This window comes from Plecotus auritus, assembly GCF_963455305.1.
Source record: "Plecotus auritus genome assembly, chromosome: 8".
Taxonomy (NCBI): domain Eukaryota; kingdom Metazoa; phylum Chordata; class Mammalia; order Chiroptera; family Vespertilionidae; genus Plecotus; species Plecotus auritus.
The window spans coordinates 113952205-113979878 of record NC_137782.1 but is presented as its reverse complement, the minus strand read 5'-3'; the positions used below and the strand labels follow the sequence as shown (position 1 = coordinate 113979878).

The following is a 27674-nucleotide window of genomic DNA, read 5'->3' as shown; positions in this document are numbered from 1 at the left end:
TTCATTTCTTGCCTGGCATGATCCTTCCTGGGTTTACACTTTTGAAAATAAAAAGCAGGAAAGGAAGACATCTTCAGGCAAATTCTGTTTCTGCGCTGTGGCCTGTGCCCTCCAGTTCAGGGGCCATGCAGAAATGACATCCTGGAAAAGTGACCTGAGGACGAGATATAAATGGCACCTCAGGAAGATACCCTGCCCGCTGGCTCTGTGTGGGGGTTGCAGGCTGGCATTTCTCATAAAGGCTCCCAATCGCGGCCTTCAGTGACATCACATCGGGAGCTTGAAATCCAGCATGGAAATTGGCACATGCTACCATTCGGGGCCTGTTAAACACTCAACAGCATAGCGCTGGGCAGGAGCCATGGATGACAGCAGAGGTGGGAGGGGCTGGACCAAAACTCACAGGATAAGCCAAGGTGAGTCCCACTCCTTTTTTAAGTTTATTTTATTAAAATATACAGGACTGATGTTGGTGGGCGCTGAGAACAGGAGCCACCTTCCCAGGTGTGCCTAGGGGAGACGCTTCTGCCATGCAGACATGCGGCCAGTCCTCGTCCCAGCGTGGGAGACAGGCCTCTCCTGGCAGCCAGTCTGGCCGAGGCCAAGGGGGGCAGGGGGATGGTGTGACCCTCTCCTATGACCTGGCCCCTGAGAAGCAGAGCTACACCAGCTGGGGGGACTGGGCTGGGGGCAGGGGGAGAAGATCCCTGAGCCAGGGAAAGCTGATGCCTCCTGGAGGAGGGGAGGGACCCCCAGTCAGACTGGAGATGGGGTGTCAGTGCAACTCCTGTGGGTGCCCAGGAGTCCCCGTGGCCAAACCAGACCAGTCTCCATGACCTCCGCCATCCCACCCTTTCTTGAAGGCCCTGCTCACCCTGGGCCAGGCCGAGCAGAGGCGGGATGGTAGCCGATGGAATGTATGTTTGGGAATGTTCCTCGGAAGTCCCTGCTGCCTGGGCAGGCAGGAGCAGTCATCTCTCTGTGTGTCCTGGAGGCCCCTGTGGACCTCCCACCGACCTCAGGCCCCAGCCCTCGCTGCTGTCTCTGGCCTCAGGTGGACATTGGCCCCATCCCAGAGCAGAACCCAGCCAAGCAGAGTCCGGGGTTTGTGCTTTTGAATGTTGGTGAACTGGACTGGGGAGGGGCTTGAGCCCCGACTGCTCTGAGTCACGGAACAGACCCCGCTTCCGTCACTGGGCCACCTGCGGGCCACCGGAGTCAGGGCTCCCGGGCCCAGGCTCAGCCCACCAGGAGACCTCGTCTCGGAAAAGCAGTGTCTTCAGCTCCTCATGGGCTCCACCTGAGCTCTGGGATGCTTGTGCTTTTTGTATGGCGTTGGGGTGAGCCCCTGTGGAGGGTGCCAACACTGCTTCAGGACCCCAACCAGAGGGGAGCTCAACCAAACTGCTGGGCCAAGGGAGACGGAGGATGAGGGACAAGGGACCGAGAAGCCCTTCCTGGGCTGGATCGCCACCCGGGCTCCTGGGCGGCCAGTCCCTGAGCCACTTGGCCTCTTCTTGGAACCCACGATGACTTGGGGTGAACAGTTTAAAGCCTGAGGGGTGGGGGCAGCGCCACCACTGTGTCCCCACTGAGCCAGGCCTGGGCAAGTAGGGGAGGGCTTCTCCCATCTCACGGGGTCGGCACAGTCTCCTCACATTCTCCACCAGGAAACCCAACCCTGAGCTTAAAGGGCCCCCTTCCTGGGATGGAGGGACAGCAGTGATGGCCCCCCATCCTCGCAGCAGAGCTCACCAGGAAACCTTTCCAGGAAGCAGCAGGCTCTGCCTCCATCACTTCTTTCCTAGTCCGAACACCCTTTACCCCGGCTGTCCCTCAGGGTTCTGCGGTGAGGTGCATTCTGGGAGTGTGGTCAGTGGGCTAAGAATGGCTGGGAGACAAGAAGACCAGAGCCTGGCCCATGGGTGGTGGCAAAGAAGGGAAGCAGGAGGGAGGGGCCTTCACTCTGAAGACGATCCTCCTTTGCAGGGGAGCTGAGCACTTCCCTGCGCACACCCAGCAGCCAATGGCTGTAGACACTGCTCTTCCCTCAGCCCACTGCACAGGCAGCCCACTCCGCTGGCCTGGGGAAGGCTGGCTGGGGGTGTAGCTCATGTCACCTGGACCCAGCTCCCAACCAGATGCAGCACCCTTCCCCCACCTAGCCCAGAGGAATGGTGCACGCACGTGTGAGTGTGTGTGTGTGTGTGTGTGTGTGTGTGTGTGTGTGTAGCAAACTGTTCACTTTTTGCAAATATATTAGAAAAAAGTTTCTCATGGAGTCTGTTCCTGGCAGGATTGAGGTGGTGACGATGGCCACTTGGGGATCCCCCATGTGTCCTAGATGACGTTCTCGAACAGCTGCATGGAGCTCATGATGTTCTCATCCTGCGTGGAGAGGGGATGAGAGGCCGGGTCGGACCCAGGTGGACAGGGCAGGCGGTGCCCACCTCTGGTCACCGTGAGCAGATTCTGGTCAGGGACCGGCCTCTGCAGGGACCGCTCTGTCTGTGTCCCTGGGCTGGGAGGAGCTGGTCAGGCCCAGCCTGTCTTCAGCCCCAAGGCCTGACTGCAGCTTCTGACGGCCTCCTGGGCTTACAATTCCCAGAATTCACCCTGATAGGCAAGTAGGACAGATGGAGCAACCAAGGCACAAAAGGGCCACATGTCCCATGGACACACAGAGAAGTCACTCCTGGGATCGGCTAACTCACTGAAGGACAAACCTCCCTGGTTGCTCACCCAGCGGAGGCCAAGGGCCATGGACAGGTCACTCTGGGAGGGAAGCAAGTGGCAGAGGTCTGATGCCTTGCCTCCCCAACCCCAAGGGTGCTCTGCAGAGGAGAGTCAGCAAAATTGGGAGGCTCCAGGTGCCTGTCCTCCAGCGTGACCCTGCCCAATAGCCACATTGGCTCATTACCCCCTGTTGGCCCCACATCTGCCCCCTCTAATTCAAAGCACACAAGGGCAGGGCTGAGCTATGGCGTGCCCAAGTGGGCTGTGGCTGGAAGGAGCCGGGGGAGGGGTTCAGATGAAAGAGTGAAAGTGGAGCTTGGGGGTGGGGAGTGGCCTGAGGACTGGCTGGGGCAGGACACAAAGTGTTCTCAACTCGCGAGGACACCTACCTTCTGACAGGTCTCTAGGAACTCATCAATGGTCACTACCCCGTCCTGATTCCGGTCCATTTTCTGCAACCCAATCCACACCCTTGATGAGTCTGTGTCTCACCAGGAACAGTCCCTGTCCCAGGCCTGAGGACGTGGCAGAGGGTGGGCCTCCTCTACCCCAGCCTATCCCCTCTGTCCCCTACACTGGATCCTCAGCTCTCGCACCCCACAGCTGACCTCTCCCCAGTCTGCCCTCCAGCCCCAGATGCTTCTGATGGCCTCCTGGGCTTACAATTCCCAGAATTCACCCTGATAGGCAAGTAGGACAGATGGCGCAACCAAGGCACAAAAGGGCCATGTGTCCCATGGACACACAGAGAAGTCACCCCAACCCCATTCCTCTTGCAGACAGTTTCCCTGGAGGAGCTGGGGAGCCCTTGGGAGGCACAAGGACACAGCCAAGATGTCAGCCGCCTTGGAATCTATGAGCCCAGCTGGCCCTGAGCCGAGGTTCAGCTGACCGGGCATGCCCATTTACCCTCCTGTGGGAGGGGGAGACTCAGGGGGGCTTGCCCAGGTGCCCTGAGCAGGAGACCCTTCCTCTTCTGGCCCCACATCCGGCTGGAGCGCTCACCTGGAAGAACCTCTCCACGTGCTCCAGGGGCGCGTCCTCCCGCAGGAGGGGGTAGGTGTGCCGGCCCATCATGTCATAGATGGACTTCATGATGGCCAGCATCTCCTGGAGGGGGGAGGGGCTGGCATGAGTCCAGCTGCAAGGATGGGGGAGGGTGCAAGGGCCAGAGGGGAGAGGGCTGCACCCATGGGTGGAGAACCCCTCCAGGGCAGGTCTGAGCCAGTTGGAGCCCTCCCACCCCCGTCCCTGCTCTGCCCAGTGACAGCTCTGACTCTTCAAGAAAAGTCAGAGGTAGATTTTTTTGTCTCCAAAATTTGAGACTGTAGCTACTATTTCATATACAAAAAGTGTTTGGGCCAAAAGAACCCAACTGTGGCTTCATGTGGTAAGAAGACCCCCCCCCCCCCCCCGCCGTTTCCCCTTGATTGGTGGAAGCCAAGGCCAACCCCACCCTAGGCTTCTCCACCTGTGTCTCCCCAGGCCTTTCTGTAAGAAGGGGTAGTCCTAGGACACTTGCAGAACTGAACCCAAATGTGTAGTGAGGGGCACACAACCCCATGCTCCCTGCACGCAGGGGCCCAGGACAGAGCCCAGGAGAGGAGAAGCCCCTGGTGGCTGTCCCTGACCTGGTTTCTGCGTGGGGAGCGGGGGAGGAAGGACAGCCTGGGCAGCAGCCGTGGGGGCTGGGGGGCAGACAGGCCGCACCTCAGTCCCCCGTACCTCTTTGGTGATGTAGCCATCCTTGTTAATGTCGTAGAGGTTGAAGGCCCACTTGAGCTTCTCCTGGACTGTGCCTCGCAGGAGGATGGAGAGGCCAACCACAAAGTCCTGGGAGGGAGAAAGGGAGGGTGAGGGGTGACCATCTGACTCCAGATTCTGTTTCCAGTTCGCTGTGTGGCTTCCACTGAGTCACAGCTCTAGAGTGAAGGGCTTCCCTTACAGAGCAGGCAGGGGCCATGAGGTTGACAGTGTGTGCGCATGTGCATGTGTGTGCATATGTGTAAACGTGTGCATGTGCGTGTGTGTGCGCACGTGTGTGTGTGTGTGTGTGTGTGTGTGTGTGTGTGTGGTGGGGATGACATGGTGGCTGATACTTGATCATCTCAAGTAAAGCCATTCAAACATATGGTGTCTCAGACCATAATGCATTGCTCTGATGGAGGACACCTGGGGGCACTCTTTCATAAAGGGGGGCCCTCCCTGTAGTTTGCCAGGATCTGCATGTCAGGGTGCTTTAAAACTTCCAGCTTCCAAAGCTAAGCTAACAGTGCTCAATTCTGGGCCAGGACTAACCTCTGAGTGTAATGGATATTGATTACTAATGTGACAAGACAGATGTTCCAACGGCTTCCACATGGAAACGTCCACTGTTGTGTCACCACAGCTGGGGGGATGCCAGCCTTTCCCTCCACTCCCAGGAAGCCTGCAGGCTGAGCCTCCCTGCCCGCGGTCCTCCTGGGGTTTCCTGAGAGAAGGGGGACAGAGAAGGCCTGTCCCAGGAAGACGGAGGGGGCAGCCTGTGGAGGGACAGGCCATACACCACGGGGCTTAGTCCCCACTCAAATTGTATACTTTCTGGATCTGAGGAAGCCTGTGTCACAAAAGAGAAAGCTGAAGGGAAACAGAGAAAATGGATTTGGAAGAAATAAAAATTATTACAGGAGGAAAAAAACTGAACAAAAACTTTTGGATTTGAAGATTGAAAATCTGACATTCCTAAAATAAGAAGAGGATGCTATAAAAGAGGAATAACTAAGAACAAGAAAAAGCTTTTGGAAATAAAAAATAAGAAAGCAAAATGACATACTCAGAAGAATGGTTGGAGAAGCACGTAGAATCTTCCGTGAAGCAGGGGGGGGGGGGAGGCAGAGCTGGAAAATAGGGGAGAAATTGTGGTAAAAGAGAGGCCCCCGGAGCAGGAACAGCAGGAGTGCCAGAAGGAAGGGAGGACCCGAGGCATGAAGGGCGAGAAGTAAGGGAAGACCTCCCACAGCGGAAGGCTGTGCCTGTGCAGGGCCTGCTGAGGCCACGCACACCTGCCAACAGCCCGCAGTGTCACCTGCAGGCATGTATCCCGATGCCATTTCAGCAAACTGGGTGCAAAGAGTGCCTCTAGGCTTCCAAAGAGAAAAAAAACAACAACAAAAACAAAGAGAAAAGCAGAATCGAGCCCCGTCCACGGGGCCAGGGGTCAGCAGGCTTTGCCTTCTGGGCAACATTTGGGGGAGGAGGCCAGTGGCCTGATGGCCACCATCCTGAAGGAGCACAGCTTCCCACCACAGCTCTAGTCCCACACAACACGTCAAACTAGAGAACGGAATCAAGACGTCTACCTCCCACATACTTTCTTCCTAGATGGCTACTGGAAGACGTGCCCCTGAGAAGAAAAAGTAGGAAGGAGGAGGAGGATGGGATCCGGGAACCAGGAGATGTGAAGCAGGCGACCCAAAGCAGGCGAGAGGGGATGAGACCCCCAGGAGGTGCCCAGCCCCAGTGGATGGTGGAGTCTAGAGTCTGGGAAGGCGTGTCCTCCGGGAGGTGCCCGTCCAGATGGCTGGAGAAGGACCTGGGGTGAGTTAATGACGAGGTACAGACCCCAGGCAAGTGGGGAATTGCCAATGGCAGGCAGAATAAGAATGTGTGCAGGAGAGGAGAGCCACAATGTACTGCAAGGCTTACTGGGCTCAAACTCCCACGATCAGGTAAACCGCGAGTCCTTGTCCAGTCTGAATCCTGTACTTCTGTGGGAAGCTGGGGATGGAAAAGTGTGCGCCTGGGCGGCCCCGCCCCACCACAGGGCAGGTGGCCACAGGCCGTGTCTGAGATGCACAGCCAGGAAGGAGGAGTGGAGGCGTGCTGCTGCGAGAACAGTGACAGTCAGCTAAAAGAGGAGGCTGCCTCCTCGGGCATGTGGAGTGTTAGCTGCTGTTTTCCAAGGTCTATACCTGTAATTTATGGGACTCTTGACATCACGTGTGTGTTTAGGTAAAGAAAATGAAAGTGTGTCTAGGAAAACCACGGACAGTCCTTGGAGTCGAGGGCACCGCTGACTCTGCTGGCCATTTCCTCAGCAGTGAAGAGTCAACGCATCTGAGTTTACGCCCCTCCCTCTCCTCTGGGGTCTGACAGGCTCCCCGGTGGGAGGTGAAGGCCTGGAATCCCATACAGGGCCCCATCTCGCGTGGGCCCCGGGGGCACCACTGTCGCCCCTCTGGCCTTCAGCCCTCGTGGTCAACCACCCCGAGGAATGTCCCATTCAGTGTCCCTCAGTGTGTGTCATATATTAGAGATTGCACCAGGAGAGAGGTGGTGGCAATGTGCCTTGTGAGCCACTGGCCCATCCTCAGTGACACACAGATGGCCCCAAGTCCAGCCAGCTTTCCAGTTCTAAATTGCCAACCCACACAGCACAGTAGTGGGTGGGGCCATCGCTAGTTCTGTGACTCCTCGCCCTTAAATCCCAGGCATAAGAAGCCTATCACATCCACAGCCCTGCTCTGTGGCTGTCCCTGAGGCAGAGCCCCGGGGGCTGAGGGGCTCCTATAAGCGACACAGTGATGCACAGAGGCCTCCAAACTAAGACTCCCAGCGTGCCCCCGAGGGGCGCCGGGTGGAGCACAAGGCAGGAGCTCAGCCAGGAATGGGGTTGGGGTGTGACTGAGGTTGCAGGCCTTCTCCCTGGTTGCTCAGGGCACACCCTGTGTGGTCAGTCACTGGGAGTGGGTCACTTCGGGGGGGAAAGGGGGCGGGGTAGGTAGAGGCAGCCACAGATTCCCTGAGACACATGCCAGCCATAACTCCAAGGAAGCGGCGGCCCTGCAGATGAGTGAGGTGGATTAGCAAGGCCCTGGATTGCATCTGTGTGCAGCACTGTCTGTGCCCAGGTGGGGAGGCCAGCCTCAGGCTCCCTCCTCTGGCACAGCCCAGGGGACCCAAGAGGGCCAGAGCAGGAGGCTGGCCCTGAGGGAGAACGTGGGACCATGGCTCCATGCTAAGGTTTGCTGGTCTTGCCCATCTATTTTCTGTAGTCTTTGGTGAGGGCCGGGAAGTTATAATATTTTCCCCTATCAATCCATTTTAATTAATATGAGTCTTGTCTCTTAGGAACATACAAAAGCATTGGGATCCCTGTAAATGCCCATAAACTGACCTGAGTTTCCATTTCCAGAACACGTTGAGTCTGGGGGCTGAGTGTCATCCCAACCTGCGGGACCCTTCCTGGCCTGTGAGCAGCCAGCGTGGAGCCCTGCTGGTTGGGTGGTCCCTGGGGAGACACATGCCCTCCTCCCTTCCCGGAAAAGCCTCCCCACAGCAGACCCCGGGATCAGGAGAAAGGTCGTCATGGAGAACACACACCATGTGGACCCAGAGGCGCTACCTTCACATGCAGAGAAGCACATGGAAGGCCAGATGACACCGGAGGGGACAGCCTGAGAGGTGCCAGGCAGAGGGGCCTCAGCACCAGCACTTTCAACTCAGCCACTGACAGCAGCCCCCAGAGACCCACCACCACCCTAATGGTATGAAAAGAGCCCTCCCTCAGGGGATGGAGAGTGATGGCCACAGGAGAGGAACCTGGGCCTTCCTGGCACGCCCCTGGGCACAGAGGGGCCCTGCTGAGCAGTCTGAGCCTCTGATTTCAGAACAAGAGAAACCACACAATGCCCTGGTGTGTCCCTCACACCAGCACCCTTCCCACACCCCCTTCCCAGGCATCTCAGGAGTCTCGAGAAGGATCTGCAGAAACTGGTCACAGGGAGGGGCCCTGGGACAGTGAGTTTTCCCTGCTGTCTCCCCCTCTGTACTGACGGGGTTTGTACTGTGTGCAGGCTCACGGAGAACAGGGAAGCTGGAAACACTGCACATTCACACACGCACAGGAGCCCTGAGAGTGTGCCGAGGGGGCGGGCCCTGTGGTCACCCAGGCGGTGTCAGTGCAGCACTGGGTGGGCGGGCACATAGAGGAATGCAGCAACGTTAGGATGCGATGTTAGAGCTACTATTATCTCCCCCCGCCCCCCGCCCTCGGCTGGTCCGGAGGCTTTCCTGTCACCCGCCTTGGCCGGGTGGTTATCGATCACGACTGGCTCTCAGCATGGGTTTCCTCCCCAAAGAGGTTTCAGCTTTTCACCTGCAGCTATTTTTAGGGGTCTGGGCTCCACAGAGATGCCTCCTTCAAATGATCTTGTGGCCTGGCCTGGGTGGGACCCATGGCCGCCCACGCAGAGCCAGGAGAGGCCCTGCTGGGGACACTGTGGGGGGCAGGCACCCCTTTCTGACAGCGGAGACACCAGGCTGGGATGGCAGGAGCCTGCTCAGGCCAGGTGCTCTGTCTGTTTCTGACAAAGGCGGGGAATTCTGGGGCTGGAGCCTGCAGCTCGCTGTCAGCACAGACCTCTCAGTGGGGCCTCGTCTCTTTCTCCTCTGCAAACTCACCCTGGGTCACTGCCACCTCAGGGCGCCCGCAGTGGCTCCCTGGGCTGGGCTGGAAGACAAGGCTGGGAATAGGATGGCCAGACAGCAAAACCAAATTCTACTGACTTCACAGTTAGGCCGGGCCAGCCAAACACAGTCCACCTGTTCCCCAGGGGACACACGGGTCCATGTACACCAGGATCAGGCCTGACCCTCTAGAGAGCCCAAGGGTGTGGCACCAGGACAGAGGGACGCCTGGCATGCCACAGGGGACGTGGGAGGGTACAGCAGTGACCTACCTCGAAGCAGATGGCCCCGTTCCCGTCAGCATCGAAGGCATTGAAGAGGAAGTGTGCGTAGGTGGTGGCATCTGGAGAAGACAAGGACACTGGCTGGGGTGAGGGGGGCCTCCTGGAAGCCAAGCCCCCACCTCAGGCAGCCCCACTGGGGGTCCACCTGTGTCCTGAGCTGGGGTACCCCTTTCCAATGGGATAGAGGCAGCATCAGGCCTCCAGGAAGCAAGTGGTGGTGGGGAGCATAGAGGTGGAGGTGAGGGTCCCCTCCCCATAAAGGGACACCCGCCCTCTGCAGAACTGCCATAGGGACAAAGTGGGGGCTTTGGGAGAAGCGGGAGCAGGGGTCTAGCCTCAGACTCACCTCCCTGAGGGAAGAACTGTGCGTAAATGAGTTTGAAGGTGTCTTCATCCACCAGGCCCGAGGGACACTCCTGCAGCAGTAAGTCACCCTCAGCAGCCTCGGCCACCCCCAGCCCCGCACCCTGACTCCTCCCTCTGAAGGATGCCTACTATCCAAGGCACTGCTGGGCTCCACTGAGCCCCCAGGAGAGCCTGGTGGTTGGGGGGCGAGGCAGGAGTGGTAGGAATGTGTGTGTGTGGGGGGGGTGGCTGGTCCCCTTGGGCCAATCTGGTCCCTCCGTACATCCTTCCCTTGTGCCAGCACATAGACATGCAGAAAGGATCCTGGGGCCTTCAGAACACTGACTGAGGCGCTTGGTTCACAAACTCCCCAGACTGGTCTCCCACAAAACATGAGCCTCATCAAGGCCCCAGGATAGTTGCTGTTCCATGGAAGTTTCTAGAAGGTCTGCCTGAGCCAGAACTCCCCTTCCTGGAGGCAAGGGTAAGAAGGTTGGGTGGGTCAGGGCCTCTCCTGAGGGGTGGGGATCACTCACATTCTTGAAGCCCCTATAGAGGGACTGCAGCTCCATCTTGGTGAACTTGGTCTGTGCCTGCAGCTGCTCCAGCCCCTCTGGCTGGTGGCGCACCATGGACAGCTCCAGCTCACTGTCGCTGCTATCTGGAGGGGCACACAGACCCAGGAGGGTGGAACATGTACCCGCCCACCTTCTCCTTCTTGCTAGGGAGTGGGTGCCAGTCCAGGGGCTGATGTTGGGGGTGGAGGGACTCTCCTTGCATGACTATTGTGTATACAGGCTTCACACTGCACAAATGGAGGGGCTATAGTGGAGCAGCACGCTCAGGCCACTCTGCCTCCCTGTCCTCACACGCAGTGGGCCGTCCCTACTCGTCTCACCTGCAGCATGACCACCCTATTAGCCACACAGTAGGACAGGGGCTTGGAGCTAGCTCTGCCCTTGAAAGACACTGAACAAGGGGAGACAGAGGGATAAAGACAGCAAGACAGGCTCAAGGGACCCTCAACCTTCAAGACCCAATTCATGGCCACCCCCTCCATGCAGGCCTCCCTGACTTCTGCCAGGAATGGGGAGAGGACCCCTCATGGCCCATTCAGCCTACCACACTGCTGCTTGGCTACATTTGGTGGGGGGACTTACATTTGGACATGAGGTCAGACCTCAAAGGCCCATTGGGCAGGGAAAGTGCTTTTCTTTAATAATAAGACATCCAAATGTTAACTAATTGTAGCTGCCTCTCAGCAGCGTGAGGAGAGCATGGATTTCAGACGATCTACTTTTTTATTTATCTTTTTTTTTTAACCTTTTCCTAAATTTTCTTGGTGTGGTATGCATCACTTTTATAATACAAAATAGAGCTATAGACAGAGAAGCACTGAGTACCTACACCTGCTGAGCAACTTGATCACATAATTACAGACCTTCCCACCACACTGTCACCAGCCCTGCCTCCCCAGGCACCCCACAGAATGATGAGTCTGTGGTGATCAGTAGCCCCTTGGCACTGACCACCCTGTGCCCACAGAGCCCAGAACAGTGCCAGGCATGGAGTACTGCTAACCTGAGCCTTTAGAACCCTGTGCTGGACCTGCTCCATGCCCGACCTCTCCCAGAAGCACTGCCCACTCTCACTAACCCAAGAGCAGCCTGCAGACTACCCAGGAAGTGGGCTCTGTTGCCTTGGTCATGCACACTCCCAGTCTCCGAGACAGCTGTTTCATACCTTCCTCTCTTTGAACTGCCAGTACCTCCTCCTCATCCTGCCCCTCAGGTTGCTTCCTATATCACCAAGAAAATAGAAACCATAGAAGAAAATTTTCTGCCACAACACGGACCCATCTACCTGCATATGGCCCAGACCTCCGCTTTTCCTCCTTCTCTGGGGATGAACTGTCCCTGTTCTTGGCTAACTCCTCCACTTACACAGTGGGTACCGTCCCTTCTCACCTACTCAAGCATGAGGCTCCAGAAATTCTCCCCACTCTTTCCGCTCTCCTCACTTGAGAATCATCCTATCATCATATGGACATCTGGAAATCCTCAGTCAAGTTTAGTATAGGCAAACCTTGCAAGCCAGCAATTCTATTCTGGGTTCTAACATCCCAAATAAAATCATACCCAGCTAAGGGGACATGTAGAAGGATGCTCATGGCAACTGTATTTTTTAAGGGGAGCTGGAGGCATCCCAAGAGTTTGTCAAAGACAGGATGGGGAACCACAATATGAGGGATGCATACCAGGAAGCGCTGTGCAGTGGAATACAGGTATACCTCAATACACAAATCCAAGAAGCTCAGTGAACCCCAAGAAGGAAAAAGAAAAAGACAAACACATGTAGGAACAGCATGGTCAAGCTGAAGAAAACCAAAAATAAAGAGGCAATTTTAAAAGAATCCAGTGGGGAAAGGGAGACTCTAAAAAAGAAGAACAATAAGAAAAACACCTAACTTCTCACAAGAAATTATGTAGACCAAGAGACAATGGAGCAACACTTCATATTGATGAAAGGAAAAATCTGATAACCTAGAATTTTATATCCATTGATAATACCCTTCAAAGAAGAAGGTGAAGTACAGACATTTTCCAGTAAATCAAGCATGTCAAACTCAAAGGCTAACACAGGCCAAATAAACAAGTTTTAAAAGCTTAAATTTCCATAGAAATGTAGTTTCTATGGAAAAAAACCAAAAGCTTCAATTTCCATAGAAATGTAGGTTTATTTTAATAGAGACATGCTGAATATAAAGGGTTGAAATAAGTGAGTCATCATTAACATAAAATAGAACATTTTAATAAAAATTAATATTTTTTCTTGAACATTAACTTACCAGACACTGAATAACTGCACAAATTAATAAGTGTAATGCAAATAAACCTATTTTTTTCTTGTTCTCTGAAAGTGAAATATTTCCTGTTGCAGACACCAAACAAGTCAGTCCAAGACTAATGACGTGGCAATTGGCTGCTAAAATATTCGCTGCTAGTATTAGTGGAGAGAAATGGTGCACCTGTGCATAAGGGAAATGAATGCAACACAATTATAGTAATCAGTCATTAGCAAAAGTTGTAGTTCATTATTAATAATGATGTATAAAAAGATATTGTAAAAATTAAGTTACGAAATTTTTATTAAAACGTTTCTTACATACCGTTATATTGGCTGGGCCGCAAAAATATTCATTGTGGGCCGCATGCGGCCCTCGGGCCGGGAGTTTGACATGCTTGCAGTAAATGAATGCTAGGGAGTTTGTTGTCAGCAGAATTGCATTACAAGAAATGCTAAAGGAAATACTTCAGGATGAAGGAAAATGGTATCAAATAAAAAGCAAGATCAGCAAGAAAATAAGAGAAAATATTTTGAATTAAATTTTTGAAAAGATAACATCAAAATTTGTGGCATGCAGATAAATTACTTAGAGTGAATTTTAAAGCATTAAATACCTATTTTTAAAAAGAGGAATGTTTCTAAATAAGTAAGCTTCCCCCTAAGTTTAAGAACAGGCAAAACTATCTGCTCTCTCCTCTCCTATCCAACATCATGATGAAAGTCCTAATCAATGCAAAAGGGTGTTGGGTGGGGGAGGAGGAAGAAAAGAAAAAAGAAAAGAAGAAAGCAAGGATTAGATTAGAAAGAAAAAAACAAACTATCCTTATTTTCAGATGACATGATTATTTATGTAACTAATCCAAAATAACATACAAAAAAACCCTCTAATAAGTGAGCTTAGCAAGGTCACAAGATACGAAGTTAACACACAAAATCAGTCACATTTCTATAGACCAGCAATATACAATTGGAAACAAAAATTTAAAAACAATACTATTTGCAATTGCTTGCTCCACAAATGAGATGCATAGGTATAAATCTAATAAAACATGCACATAATCTGAATGCTGAACACTACAAAATGCTGATGAAAAAAAACCACAGAAGACTGAAATAAGTGAAGAGACAACCATGTTCATAGATTGAAAAACCCAATATCATAAAGATGTCAATTATTTCCACAATTATCTACAGATTTAACAGAATTCCAATAAAAATCCTGGGAAGATTTTTTAAGATGTACACACAATAATTCTAAAGTTATAGATGTACACACAATAATTCTAAAATTTATAGGGCAAAGGAAACAGAATAGCTAAAACAGTTTTGAAAAAGAATCAAGGGGAAATCAGTCTATCTCATTTTAAGACTTATTATACAGCTACAATAACCAAGACTGTTTGATGTTTGAGGAGAGATAGACACACAGATCAATGCAACGAAACAGATAACCCAGAAACAGATCCAGACAAATATAACCAGCTGATTTTTGACAAATGTGCAGTGGAGAAAGAATAATTTTTTAATAGATGGTACTAGAAAATTGGACATCCATTACCAAAAAATTGACTTTGACTAAACATTATATCTTATACAAAAATTAACTCAAAATGAAGCACAGATTTAAATGTAAGACATATAACTATAACACTTCTGGAAAAATAACATGGAAGAAAATCTTCATGGCCTGGGTTTAGGCAAAGAGTTCTTAGTCATGACATCAACAGCAAAATCATAACAGAAAAATTTGATAAACTGCACTTTTTAATGAAAAAGTAAAACTTTTGCTCCATAAGACAGACTGATAAATAAAAATAAACTACAGACTGGAAAAATATTTGCAAATCACATATCTGACAGAATTTATAAACAACTCTTAAAACCCAGCAGAATTAATAAATGGGCAAAGGACTTGATCAAACACTTTACCCAAGAGGATCTACAGATGACAAGTAAGTACAAATAAAAGTATTTAACATCATTTGCAATGAGGGAAATCCAAATTAAAACCATAACAATATATAACTACACACCTATTAGAATCACTTAACTAACAAATATTGACAACGTCAAGGGATGTTAAGGAGCGGAGGAGCAGGAACTGTTATACGCTGTTGGCAGGAATGACAATGGTGCTGACCTCTGGAAATCAGTGTGGCAGTTTCCTATAAACATACACGTCCCCCGTGACCCAGAAATCCCACTGCTGGTTATTTACCCAAATGAAATGAAACCTATTATATTTCCACAATAACTTATGTACATATCTAGAGCAACTTAATTCACAATCGTCAAAAGCTGAAGATAACCCAAATGCCCTTGGACCAGTAAATGGATAACTGAACCGTGTCACATCCACACAGTGGAATACTCCTCGGCAATGAATGTTAGCAACTATTGATAGCCACACAACAGGGGCAAATCTCAAATGCATTGGTAAGTTAAAGAATCAGACTCAAGAGGCTACCTAATGTAAGATGCCAATCATACAACATTTTGGAAAATATAAAATTATAGAAATTATAGAGAAGGAGAATATATCAGGGGCTGGGGGAAAGGGATTGGGCTGACTACAAGATGAGGGAATTGTTTATGGTGATGGGCTTGTTCTATAGCTTGATGGTGGTAACATGACTATGCATTTGCCAAAATTCACAGATCTGGGAGACATCAGACACATACATACACAGAGGAAAGACCACACGAGGACACAGTGAGAAGGCGGCCATCTGCAAGCCAGGGAGAGAGCCTCAGAAGGAACCAAATCTGATGGCATCTTGACCTCTGATTTCTAGTCTGCATATGTATGAGAAAATAAACTTGTGCTGTTAAAAATAAAAATAAAAAACTCATAGGCCAGGGCACCCAAGCAGGCAAATGGCACTATATGTAAATTATAAAAAATAAAAATTAGAATAAGAGCTCCAGGGGAGGAAGAAATGGGGGAATAAAAGGGAAAGGGAAAAGTAAAATAAGAGAGAGATTTTAAATGAGTCAAGATTGATACTGTCCCATGAACTAAAGAGCCTACCTAAGTAACCTAATCCTCTTCCTCAAAGGCCAAAAAATAAAATAAAACAAAAATCCTGGATATATATATCCAGGGTGGGCAAAAAGTAGGTTTTCAGTGGTGAGTTCATGAAACACAGTTTATTTTTGTATTATTATTTATTTACTTATTATTGTATTATTCATAAACTTACTCTTTATTAATTATTGTATTACTAGAGGCCCGGTGCATGAAAATTCATGCACTGGAGGGTGGTTCCCTCAGCCTGGCCTGCCCCCTTTCACAGTTCAGGAGCCCTCAGGGGTGGGAGGTGACCGGGCGATCAGGGGAAGGCGATGCCCCATCACACCTCTGCTGCTGCCACTGCCAGCAGTACAAGCCTCAGCCGGCCCTGGTTATCTGAGCCTCAGGTGGCCCTGGGCGGCTGGGCAGCCAACATCTGAGGTTTGCCTGCGCCTCGGGCTGGCCCTGGGCAGCTGGGGGGCTGAGGAGACTGGGGACTCTGGAGGCAGGCGCGCTGAGTGGCCGGGCCTGCCTGGGGGCAGGCCTGGCTTTGCCGCACCTACCGCCCTGGTGGGGCTGAGGGGACTGGGCGCTGCCATCTTGTGGCTGTGGGTGCCACCATCTTTGAGGGCAGGGCAGTCAATTAGCATATTCCCTCCTTATTGGCTGTAAGAGCCACCATCTTTGAGGGTGGGGCAGTCAATTCGCATATCCCCTCCTTATTGGCTGTGGGCACCACCATCTTTGTGATGGCATGAGGGTCAATTAGCATATTCCATCTTTATTAGATAGGATTTTCTTTTTTTAAAATAAATCTTTATTGTTGAAAGTATTACATATATTCTCTTCCCCCCCCCATTAACCCCTTCATTTCACCCCCGCCTCCAACCCCAGGTCTTTAGTACCCTATTGTCTGTGTCCCTGGGTTATGCATCTATGCATACAAGTACACCTTAAATTTACACAATGTTATATGTCAATTATATCTCAATAAAGCTGAAAAAAAATTATATGCTCATTTCACTTCTGAGCAAAAATGAAACCAAATGTTAGCCAACTTAATCCAACAGTATTTTCAAAAAGTAAAAGTGCAACCTGATCAAGAAGATTTTATCTGTAAGAGAATAAGCAGGGGAAATCATTGAAAATCCAAAAAGGCACTGATAAATATCGGCATCTGTTTATAATTAAAGCAAACAAAAACTCTTAACAAACTAGGAATTCAAGAGAACTGTCTTCATTAGATGCAGCTTACATTTGGAAATCACATATTTATCTACAGAAAATATTAGATTTAATGGCAAAGGTTAAGACACATTCTCTTTAAGATCTGGGCTGCCATCACAAGGTTGGCCTTAATCGTCACTAATTGATGTCCTACCAACGCTCTACAAAAATTTCAAAACGGAAATAAATAATGTGAGAGTTAGGAAGTAAAGGAAAAACTAACATTACTTGTCAATAATAGGGCCCCCAGGGACCAAAAGAATCAACATACATGAGAATTCGGTAAAGTTGCCAGATGCAAAATTAATTTATAAAAACCAATAACAATTTTCTACACCAGCAATAACCACCTAGAAAATATAATTAAAAAGGTAACATTCGTAATATCAATAAAAACTAAAAAGTACCTAAGCATTAATCAAAACTCAAAGGACCTCTGTATAGACAGATATCTGAAGACCTGAGACATTCCATTTTAGATAGAAAATATACTGTTATAAAGATGTCATCTCTCCCCAAAGTAATCTGTAAATTCAGTATACTCTCAATCAAAAATCTAGTTGGCCTTTCTGAGGACCTTGATAAATTTACTCTGAAATGTAGAACGAGGAATAAAAAGTCCATTAAGTTCTGGAAAAGAGGAGTACAGAGGGAGCTTTCCCTATCAGATACTACTACATACTGCGCAGTCACTGCATTAAAAATTGTGTGGTTGGTACAAGAACAAGCAAACCCACAAGCAGACCAGAGAGCTCAAAAAAAGAGGGATGGAGGGGGCTTTGCAGGAGACTGAAGAGAGGTCAGATTGTGTAGTCGATGGAGTTAAGAAAGCTGGCTCCCCACATTCAGAAAATGAATCTGGATCCCTTTATGCCACGTGCAAAAGTGGGCTCCAGATGAACTAGGACCCAAATATGAAAGGTGAGCTGCAGAATTCAAATAAAATGTATCTTGCTAACTAAATGGTAGGAAAAGACTTCTGAAAACGTCAAAAGCTCAAACCAAAAAGGAAAAAACAGAAAAATTCAATCCCATTAAAATGAAGGATTTCTGTTCAACAAAGGCCAGTTAAAGACACTCAGCAGAAGGGGAGAAGACAATGCCCAGTGTTCACAGCTGACAAAAGAAGAATGTCTAAAACAGATAATCATCGGGAAAGGAGACCCCTGAGCTAAGATGCAGAGCGCAGAAAGCAGTGCCCAGCTCTGAGGGAGCAGGGTGTGTTAGCTCCCATCGTTTCTGGCAGAAATGACCGAGCCCAAGTGACTGCAGGGTCACACACCACTGACTGTGCTAGAAGTTAGTGGGCAAGGAGCATGCACTTGCCAGGCTCTTTACCACTGTGCGCATCCTTCATTATGTCCTCTGTAAGGTCCAGGCGGGCACCTGTCCCCACTGGCCCAGGCTACTGTTTGCTGGGCTGGCTCCGGGGGAAGAGAAGAGAGAGGTGGGCTTGGCAGCGTGGTTTCTGGCCTCTGCTGGACAGGGAAGTGGGCCGAAGCCCCAGGCTTGATGTTGCTATAGGCCAGGGGGCTTGAGCAAGCCCCGCCCCCTAGCCTCTGGCTCAACTGTTGCTTATCTGGACACAGTCAATAGTGCGTGACCCTGCGGGTCCTTTGGGCCAGGTTACTTCTGCCAAAAGCAATGGGAGCTGACACTTACAATGTGCTCCTTCTGTGCCGCGCTCTGCTTCCTGAGCTTTGCTCACGATCACACAGTTGGTCCTCACAAGGCTTGTGAGCGGGACTCTTTCCACTTTAGATTTGGACCCAGGCAGCTGCTTCCACTTTGAGCTCCTGACACCTGTGCTGTAAGAGGCTGGGGCACACACGGCCCCCGCAGCCTTGCAGAATCTGACACATGCACGCAGTGTGCCAAAGTTCAGAAAGGTCCTGGCTCTGCCACTTTCTGATTGGGTACCCTTGGCAAGTCAGTTCCTCTCCCTGAGCCTCAGTCTCCTCATCTATAAAATGAGCCTAAAATGAGGACAGAATGATGATACGCACAGAGTGCCTGAGAGAGCACTCACTAGATGCTGGCTAGCCGTTGTCATCAGCACCCCAAATCTGAAAACTCTGTCAGGGATCAAAGTACACTGATGGACTTGCAGTGTACCAAGAGCGGCGGCCCCTGCCAGGGACAAGAGAGCCCAGGACGCCCCGAGCAAATCCAACATTGGTAGGAGAGGGTGCTGGGGGGAGGTGAGCCAGGAGGGCATGGGTGGAATACAGTGGCCCAAACCAAGAGTAGCCACAGATCTTCCAGGCTCCAGGTCACCTTGGCAAGGCCAGGCCCCCAAGGGTGCTGTGGGAAGAAGGCAGCTAGGGAGGGATGGGGCTGCGCTGGAGAGACAGTGGTGGTAGACCAGGCCATGCACCGGTCTGTTATGAGCATGCCCCACGCTCCCCTTCCCTCCTCTTTTCTCTTCACCCATCTACACTCAGGCCTCACAAATGAGCCTCCAGACATTACCAAATGTCCACTGAGGGGCAACTGCCCTCAGCCGAGAGCTATTAGTCTAGAACAGTGGTTGGCAAACTGCGGCTCGGGGGCCACATGCGGCTCTTTGGCCCCTTGAGTGTGGCTCTTCCACAAAATACCACTGCCTGGGCGAGTCTATTTTGAAGAAGTGGCATTAGAAGAAGTTTAAGTTTTAAAAATTTGGCTCTCAAAAGAAATTTCAATCATTGTACTGTTGATATTTGGCTCTGTTGACTAATGAGTTTGCCGACTACTGGCCTAGAACTTAGCAAACCTGAATTGAGATAAGAAGCAGCCAGAGTCAAGCATTGGGCCCCAAGTGTGGACACAAAGGTCTGGAGGTAGGGCTCTGTTGGTCTTGAGAACAAGGCTGGTCAGCCTAGGTACGCCCCAGCCCTCAGAGTATCTTAGAGCTGAGTTCCACTTTTAATTTTGCAAAGTGCGGTTGTTCACCCCACCTCTTTGTAGTGGATGGGGGGAAGTAGTCTATTACTATCCTCATTCCACAGATGTGGAAATTACAGTACACCAAAGTCACCCAGTAAGCTGGTGACCACACCAGGCTGGAACTCCCCCTGACAGAGTCACCAGAGACAGAGACTGACAGGAGACCAGGGCAGAGAGAGGACGGCCTTTCGACTTCTGCATCTATTTCTAGAAACCTGCATTCTTACAACCCGGATCCATTAGTTCCTAACAATCCCCAGGGGCCTCATAACTCTGGTCTCTTTCAGATGAGCACTACGGAGGCTCAGAGAGGACAAGAGACACATCCCACTGTGTGTGTGTGTGTGTGTGTGTGTGTGTGCACGCACGTGCACATACACAGGCTTGGAGAGAACTTGGGCACCAGCTCCCTTCCCTTTGTGTCAGCCCACATCCAGGCTGGAGCCCAAGGGCTAGGGCTCCTCACAGCCCATCTGACAGTCCCTTGGACACTGCCTGGCCAATGGCACTTCCAGGCACTTACCAGGCCCTACTCCCCATCAACAAGGAGCATCAAAAACATACAACCCTCTCCCTGTGATGCAGGCAGGGGCCTGAGTGAGAGGATGTTTTCAGCAGTGAATCACTTCTGTTAGTACAATTCATCACTGTATTACTCGTTATTGATGGCAGCAATAGTTCACCAAGCTTGTGCATTTATCACACACCAAGAACAGTTCTGGGGCCATGACAGCCCCACTGACCAGATACAAGTCAGCCACAGCATAATAGGGCAGGAATTATTACTGGCCCCACTCTATAGAGCGTCAAACTGAGGCTCAGAAAGGTTAAGCGAGATTTACGGCCAGTATGTGTGGGTGACAGACTCCTGGCTCAGACCTGGCTGACTCTGAGGTGCTGTGCTCCTCCCCCAGCATCCAGACTCCAGAACTTCAGGGGAACAAGTGGGCAAATATACCAGAAAGAGAAAGTAATTTGAGCCTGAGGTGGGTGTTTTAGCGGATTGACTAGAGCATCTGTAGTCTTGGGCATACTCTCCACCTTGTGTAGAAATCCATTCTCCTTAGGAATCACAACAGCTGACTTCAGTCTGGCGCAGACCTGTGAACAAGATGCCCCGTAGCACCTTCACCCACATCCCTGACTGTCCTACGGCCGCCCATCTGCCAGAGCAGCCCCTGGTGATCACAGCCTTCGTGGTCCACCGGGTGGAAGGAGGTGAGACTCCCCCACACCTACCACACCTATCCTTTGGGAAAGGATAGAGAATAGAGGATATGCTAGTGCCTGGCAAGAAGCAGGGTTCCACAGCAGTGTGGAGTGCTCAGCCCCCCACCTCAGCCCAAGCGCCTGCATCTCCCACTAGGCTCCCCATGGCAGACTACCCCTGCCAGGGTCAACATCCAGCCAAGTGCAGACCTGGCTTGGACAAGTTTCCTCTCCAGGTGAGAAGTTTAAGATGTTAGCTCTCAGAACCAACCGAGCAAGTTTCTTCTATCTGGGCCGCCCGAACTCACCTAGAAAAGGTGTGATGGAGCGGGATGGGTTTTGAAGGGCACATGGCATGAACTTCAGGTAAAAAAGGCAGAATGGAGGTCAAGCCTGGCTTCCTGGCCCTGTGCCCTTTTTGTCCTCAGCAGCCCTTTGCACGGGTTGGGGTGCATCCCCACGGGGCTGCGGACAGTTCAGAGACAAGGCCAGGTTCCCTGCCTCCCCTCCCGGAGCCTCTGGGTTTCAGTCCCAGGAGCTGGACCCTGGCAAGGTCAGAAGAGCGCTGAGGCAGGTGGATGCCCATCCTCTTCTGAGAGGACAGCAGGGGAACACAGGTGACATGAACAGGACCAGTTGGCCCCTTCCCGGAAGTCCAGGGGTACAACTGCCTCTTTGGTACTTCAGGAGGACAGGTTACAGCCCTGGTGAGTCAAGGTCCCCTTCGGAATGGGTGTGCCCTGCAGGGGCTCCTCCCCCAACCTGCCTGTAGTTAGGGAGGCACCAAGGGTTGGGAAGCAGGCGTCTGCCAGGGGTCTTGGGGAGCCAGCAGTGTCTGATTTAAGAGTAGGTTTGTCTCCTCGGTTAATATTTTATTGGGACAGAAATGTGGCGCCTGAGGATTTGGTTACTGATCCCGTGGGCCTGAGCTTTGCCTGATGTTGGATGGGGGCGAAAGGGACAGCCCCGAACGCACAGCGGAGACCTTATATTACTCCCCGCCCAGCACCCTGGGCGGAGGGTCTTCCAGTCTTCACCCTGCAGCACCTCCAGCCACCGGGCGGCCTAAGCCGCTATGCTCATCGCGGACGACTCAGACCGGGAGGCCTGAGACGGCCAGGGCTGCGGCTCACGGTGCCACCTGGCATCTCGCACACACCCTCCTTAAGCACCGCGGCTCCGTTCCCTTGGAGGTCACTCCGGCCCAAGACCTCTCTGACCCCTTAGTCCCAGGCCAGCGCTCCGGAGCCGGGAGGCTGCCCGGGCGGCGGAGCTAGGCGTGCCCAACCGAAGCGCGTGCGGCTCCCTCCCCACGGACGCCGGCCCTGGCCGAGGGCAGCGGGGCCGGGACCACACGGTACCTTCCATGGAAATGGGCTCCAGGATGCCGAACTGCTTGAGCACGGCGATGAACAGCAGCACCACCACAGCCATGGCGCACAGCTCCATGCCCTGGATGCCCATGGCGGCCCGCGCGCTGCCTCCGAGGCGCCGGGCCGGTGTAGCCCGCCGGCTCTGGGGGAAGCTGCGGCTCACATGCCCCCAGCAGGCGGGGCTGCGGGTGTCTGCGGGGCCGGTGCCCCGCACAGGGCGGCGGCAGCGAGCTGGGCCCGGCCCGGAGATGCGACGCAGCGCGGCGGCCGATCCGGGGCGCAACTTTCTGAGTCAGTCGGCAAACTTTGAGGCGCGGCCGTGGCTCGGGCCAGAGGCGCCTCCATGCCCCGCACAGGCGCCGCGCCTCTCTTCCCCTCTCCAGCCCGGCGGTAGCAGGTATGCGAGGGTCCCGGGCCCTCCTGGCCACCCAGCCCCCATCGCTGCTCCCCGCACGCTCATTGGCCTAGGCGTGGCGACCACCCTGGAGGCGTCCCCTAAGGCCCCCCCTCCCCACCGCGGGCCGGGAAGGGCGCGGGGGGGGGAGGCGGCCCCGCCCCGAGAGGTTCAGCCCCGGACAGAGCCTGGCTCCTGGCCACCGCTTCCCCGCCAGCCCCGGGAGGCCGCGGTCTGGGTGATTTCCCCTCCCGTGCAGGGAGGGGCTGGGAAGAAGAGAGCGGCAGCATCGCTTCCTGGAGTCCAGGCTTCCCTCCCCTGGATGAGGGTGCGCAGGCTGGTCGCCACCGCACAGAGTTGGCCCTCGAAGGATCCGGGAGCCCTCTGGCCCGGTGTTTTCCATAGTCCAGCCCTCAGCCAGAGATTAAACTTGGCCCCGGTCTCCAAAATTCTTCAGTTCTGGAAACCCGGGTGCGCTCGAGGCTTTAAGAGGTCGTGTGGACTTTGGCACTAGAGTCCGCGAAGCTGAGTTCAAGTCCTGCCTTAGCTGCGTAACCTCAGCCTCCTCCAGGAGGGTCTGTTGCCTGCCTTTCCAACTGTGGGAAAGAGCTAAGTGCATGCCAAGCGCTCCGCACGGGCCGGGCAAGAGAGTGCAATTAGTTTGTGGATTGCCTTTTTCCTGACCAGGGCACTGGGTGGGAAAGAAACGCGGCAGAAAGGAAGTAGAAAAGGAGGGGAGAGGAGGAGCGCGGCAGGGCGGAAACCGGGATCCCCCGAGTGCCCACACTCCAAGACTCAGGGCCGCTACTCTGTGCTCCTCCAGTGGGCGCTGCGCACCACCCTGGGCTTAAGGGCCGAGACGCGCATGGCCCTGCGGACAAGTTCTGTCCTCCCCGTGCAGTAGTGGAGGGAAACCCGGACGCGGTCCACGCCCGTGAGCGTGAACCCTGTTTGCAGCTGGGACCTGAACAATCGCAACTCCTACTTATGGAACCTCTGCAACGCATTCATTCAATCATCACAAATCCTGAGCGGGTACTTGTGATCCAGCACAGAGCTTGGTCGCCGGGTGGGAAAGTGCAGCTGTGCGCGGAGGGCCCCCTGGAGCTAGCGACAGGAGCCAAGTCTTTAAGGTTACCTGGCACACTCGAGAGCTCCCCCCGGAGGCATTTCTTTTCCCCTGTTGTGCAGAGGAGGAAAGCGGGACCTAGAGGGTTGGTTAGGGTGAGGACACAGGTGCAGACTGCTTCTGTGGAAACGGAAGGGGAGGAGGCTGCACGGATCCTCACTTTGGGCCGCGCAGTTCAACCTCACGATTTAACACTGGTTAAAAGTCTGAGTTGTTGGAGACATTTTTAAAGCACCGTAAACACAGTTTTCAATTCCATTTCAGTGGGATGCAATGAGTCTCCAATGGCCAAAGGCAGCGTAAGCAGAGATGCTAAGATGCAGAGATGGCAGCTCTGCGGGATCAGGCAAGTTACTAGAGTGTGTGAAAGTCTCCAGAAGTGAGAGCCTCCTTGGGTGGGGCCTAAGGGGCCGGCATGGCCCTTTAGGGTGTGTTCTGAAACTGGGTGTGTTCAGGGTGCCAGATGTGACAGTGGTGGGAGGGCAGAGAACCAAGCAAGCAAAGGAAGCCATCTTGGGGTCCTCTTGGGGCTTCCCCAGCCCCGCTCTCCTGCCTCAGTTTCCCCTGGTGCTCCTGCACATCTTCCCTGTGAAAGCTTCAATGGCTGCCCATAAACATTGAGCTATAAACAAGACATCGATCCCCTGGCTCTGCAGCGTAAAATATTAAAGATGCCTAAGTAGATAGCAGGGCCAAGAGCAGAACGTCCGCTCAGCATCGGCAGTCGGGCTGCGGGCCTAATGGATGGAAGCTGACTCCCTGCTCACTCACTAGCTTGGGGCCTGCCAGCTCTGAGGCCAGTCCAGGTCCACTGAGCCTGGGCTGGTGGCCGGCCCTGTTACGCTGGCTTCTTCCCTAGATCTGGAGAAGGAGGCAGACACAGACAAGCCCCCAAGGCCCATAGGTACACACCACACCCTTGAAGTGCCCAGCCAGGGCTTCCCCAGCCACCTCTAACTCCCCTACCAGGGACCATTTGCCCTGGCATGCATTCATTCCTCCCCAAATCCCCCAGGGCCTCCTGTGGCAGCCTCCTGTGGCAGAGGCTATGACAGTGCTCCTGCCTTAGGGAAGGAGTGGGCTAAGGGGAGGGGTACAGAGAAATCTCTGCGGGTCAGGGTGCTGAGGGCTGCCACAGAGGTAGGGAAAGGTGAAGGCCCCTGAGTAGGGAACAGCTCACTCTTCCTCAGCTGAGTGGGAAAGCTGGGGGCGAGCCCATACTTGAAGATCTCAGGATGTCTGGGAAGCCCAGAGAGGCCCTGGTGTCTTGATCTTACTTAGAAAGTTCTTAGAGACCCAACGGCTATGGGCAGGACAGGGCACACTCCACCTAGGCTTGCACCCCCGCCTGAGCTCATGGTCTTCCTTTTGTCTGGCACACTGATGATGCCACTCCAGTTCTGTCACCAGGAAGCCACCCCAGATCACATCAGCCCTGCATTAACCCCCTTCTCCTCAGAGCCCCCAAAGCCTCTGCTGCTTGGCCATGTCATTCTGCATTGAGTTTTGGCTGTCTACCCAGATGTCTTCCATGTCATCCACGCTCCTCATGTCTAACCACAGCTGCATGTCAGCTCTGGGAAGTGGGACCCATCCATTGGACTAAGATTCATTGCATGCCCCCACCCTACTGGTCCTGACCACCTAGCTCCCTAGGAGTTTTTACTCTTAAGGGAGGGACTAGACCAGGCAGATATTGTTCCAGAACACATTCCCTGCAAACAGCTCAGTAAGTTGTTCCTGGAGCGAAGGCTTCCCTTGGTTCCCGTGCATTCTACTGGGCAGAACCGCCATTATTCAATTTGTTTATCCTTCTATCTATAAATATAAAAGGCTAATATGTTAAGCGTCCGTCCGGGTAATAACAATGCCTGGCTTCCTCTCCCTAGTGACAACTAGCCTCCTTGCAGTTTCTTCAGCCCAGGAACATGACTTGCTTTATAGCCAGGTACAAACATTTCACATTTTAACCAGATGTCTGTGAAGCATTTTCCCATGCCTCATCTCATTTGATCCTCACAGAAGTCCTGGAGTAGGTAGATAGGAGACCCGGTGGAATCCTATTTTCTTTTCATTAGCCAGAAAACAGAGATTTAGAAAGCTTAGAAACTTGACCAGACTGAAAGGAAGAAATGGTGGACTTTGAAAACAACTTCAGTTTTTCTCACTGTGCAGAATATAGTCAAACACTGCTGCAGTGAAATATTTTACCCTTTGGTCTCCCTGCGTGCTCTACAACAATAATATGCTTTATGTTGATATTTACTGCTGTGTTGCTGACAATTACCTAAAAGAGAAGTTGGGGTGCTTCACTGGGCTGGAAAAAGTTTAGCTACATCAGAAAGCAGGTCTAATTAAGCAAGTTTATTCTATATATATAGAAGGCTAAGTTGACTCACGCATGCACAATACATATAAAGCTCTCACTGGCACCAATTGCACGCCTGTGTTTTGATCTGTCATTGTCGGTCGTGAATTTAGTTGACACTTCTATTATAGAGAAAGGGCGAATAGCGATACTAAAATGTTTCTTCTAATTAATTTCCTTTCAATGTGCATGAATTCCTGCACCGGGCCGCTAGTATTTTATAAGAACCAGACAAGTATGCCCCAAAAACATGCCTCCTGGACTCCTGCCCACGGATTTTTCAGGGCTGCTCAAATGCAGGGCATCTAAAAATGAACTCTCACTCTTCCCCCCAAATCAACCCTCCCACAACCTTCCTCTCCCTGAAGCCCCCTGTCTCAGCTGCTGGGGCCAAATCCTGGCTCTTGGCCTACAATCCACCTGTCCCCACTCCTGCCCAGTCTGTCACCAAGCTCTGGCTCTGTGCTTCTTTCTCATCCATCTCTGCTCTACTGCCACTAGCCTGGCCACGCCAACACACCTCTCTCCCAGACTGTGACATTGATCCCCAATGCCTCTCCCCACCTCTACTCTGCCCTCCTCCCATCTTGTCCATTCAGCAGCCATTCATCAGACCCTGTCTATCCCTCCCTGTGTAAAACATCCAGTATCTCTCTGACTCAACACTGCCTGTGGCTGCCTGCTCTGCCTGCTTCTTCACGATTTGGAACAGCACCTCAATTTCCTTTTAGAACACCCTGCCAACCTCAGGCCAGTGATCTTGTACCTTTGGGGATCTAACTGGCTTCTCAGCATCAATTCCTCTTTCCCTACTCCACTCTCCTTCTCCACTGCATGGTGACTGGCTCAGGGCTGGGCACCAGATGGGAACTAAGACAATGAGAGACCTCCATGAGACTGGCCCCGGGACAAGCAGGAGAGAGGCGATCTCTTTCATATGGTAGCTAAGTGGCCACCCTGCCACCTGTGACAGGGAGCCTGAGAATGTAGTCACCTCACTGGAAAGCAGAGCAACAGTGGAGAGAGAGTGCTACGTGCCTGGATCCAGCCAAGCCTGATGACACATATAAACCTATATATTTTAGCCCTGGCCAGTGTGGCTCAGTGGATAGAGTGCCAGCTCACAGAGAAAAGGGTTGTGTGTTCGATTCCTGGTCAAGGGCATGCACCTGGGTTGCAAGTTCGATCCCTGGCCCTGGTCAGGATGCGTGTAGGAGGCAATCAATCAATGTGTCTCCTCTCTCTCTCTCTCTCTCTCTCTCTCTCTCTCTCTCTCTCTCTCTCTTCATTCCTCCCTTCCAGTCTCTCTGAAAATCAATGGAAAAAATATCCTCGGGTGAAGATTAACAATAAATAAATAAACCTTTATTTTTT

General features: G+C 52.2%; 1 protein-coding gene across 4 annotated transcripts in view; it reads right to left on the bottom strand.

Annotated features, from left to right (window-relative positions):
- Positions 1-416: 416 nt before the first annotated feature.
- KCNIP3 (potassium voltage-gated channel interacting protein 3) overlaps positions 417-27674 on the bottom strand; it is a 67193-nt gene continuing 39935 nt past the window's right edge. For 3 of the 4 annotated variants that reach the window (XM_080683810.1, XM_080683812.1, XM_080683809.1), the window contains 7 exons: positions 10349-10473; positions 9814-9883; positions 9456-9526; positions 4462-4569; positions 3742-3846; positions 3126-3188; positions 417-2388 (listed from right to left, as the gene is read on the bottom strand). In XM_080683810.1, the coding sequence (XP_080539936.1) occupies positions 2341-2388; positions 3126-3188; positions 3742-3846; positions 4462-4569; positions 9456-9526; positions 9814-9883; positions 10349-10473 (590 nt within the window). In that variant the 3' untranslated portion in view covers positions 417-2340. Of the gene's footprint in view, positions 2389-3125; positions 3189-3741; positions 3847-4461; positions 4570-9455; positions 9527-9813; positions 9884-10348; positions 10474-22397; positions 22840-27674 lie in introns of those variants that run through there. The other variant, XM_080683811.1, reaches the window with a different exon arrangement.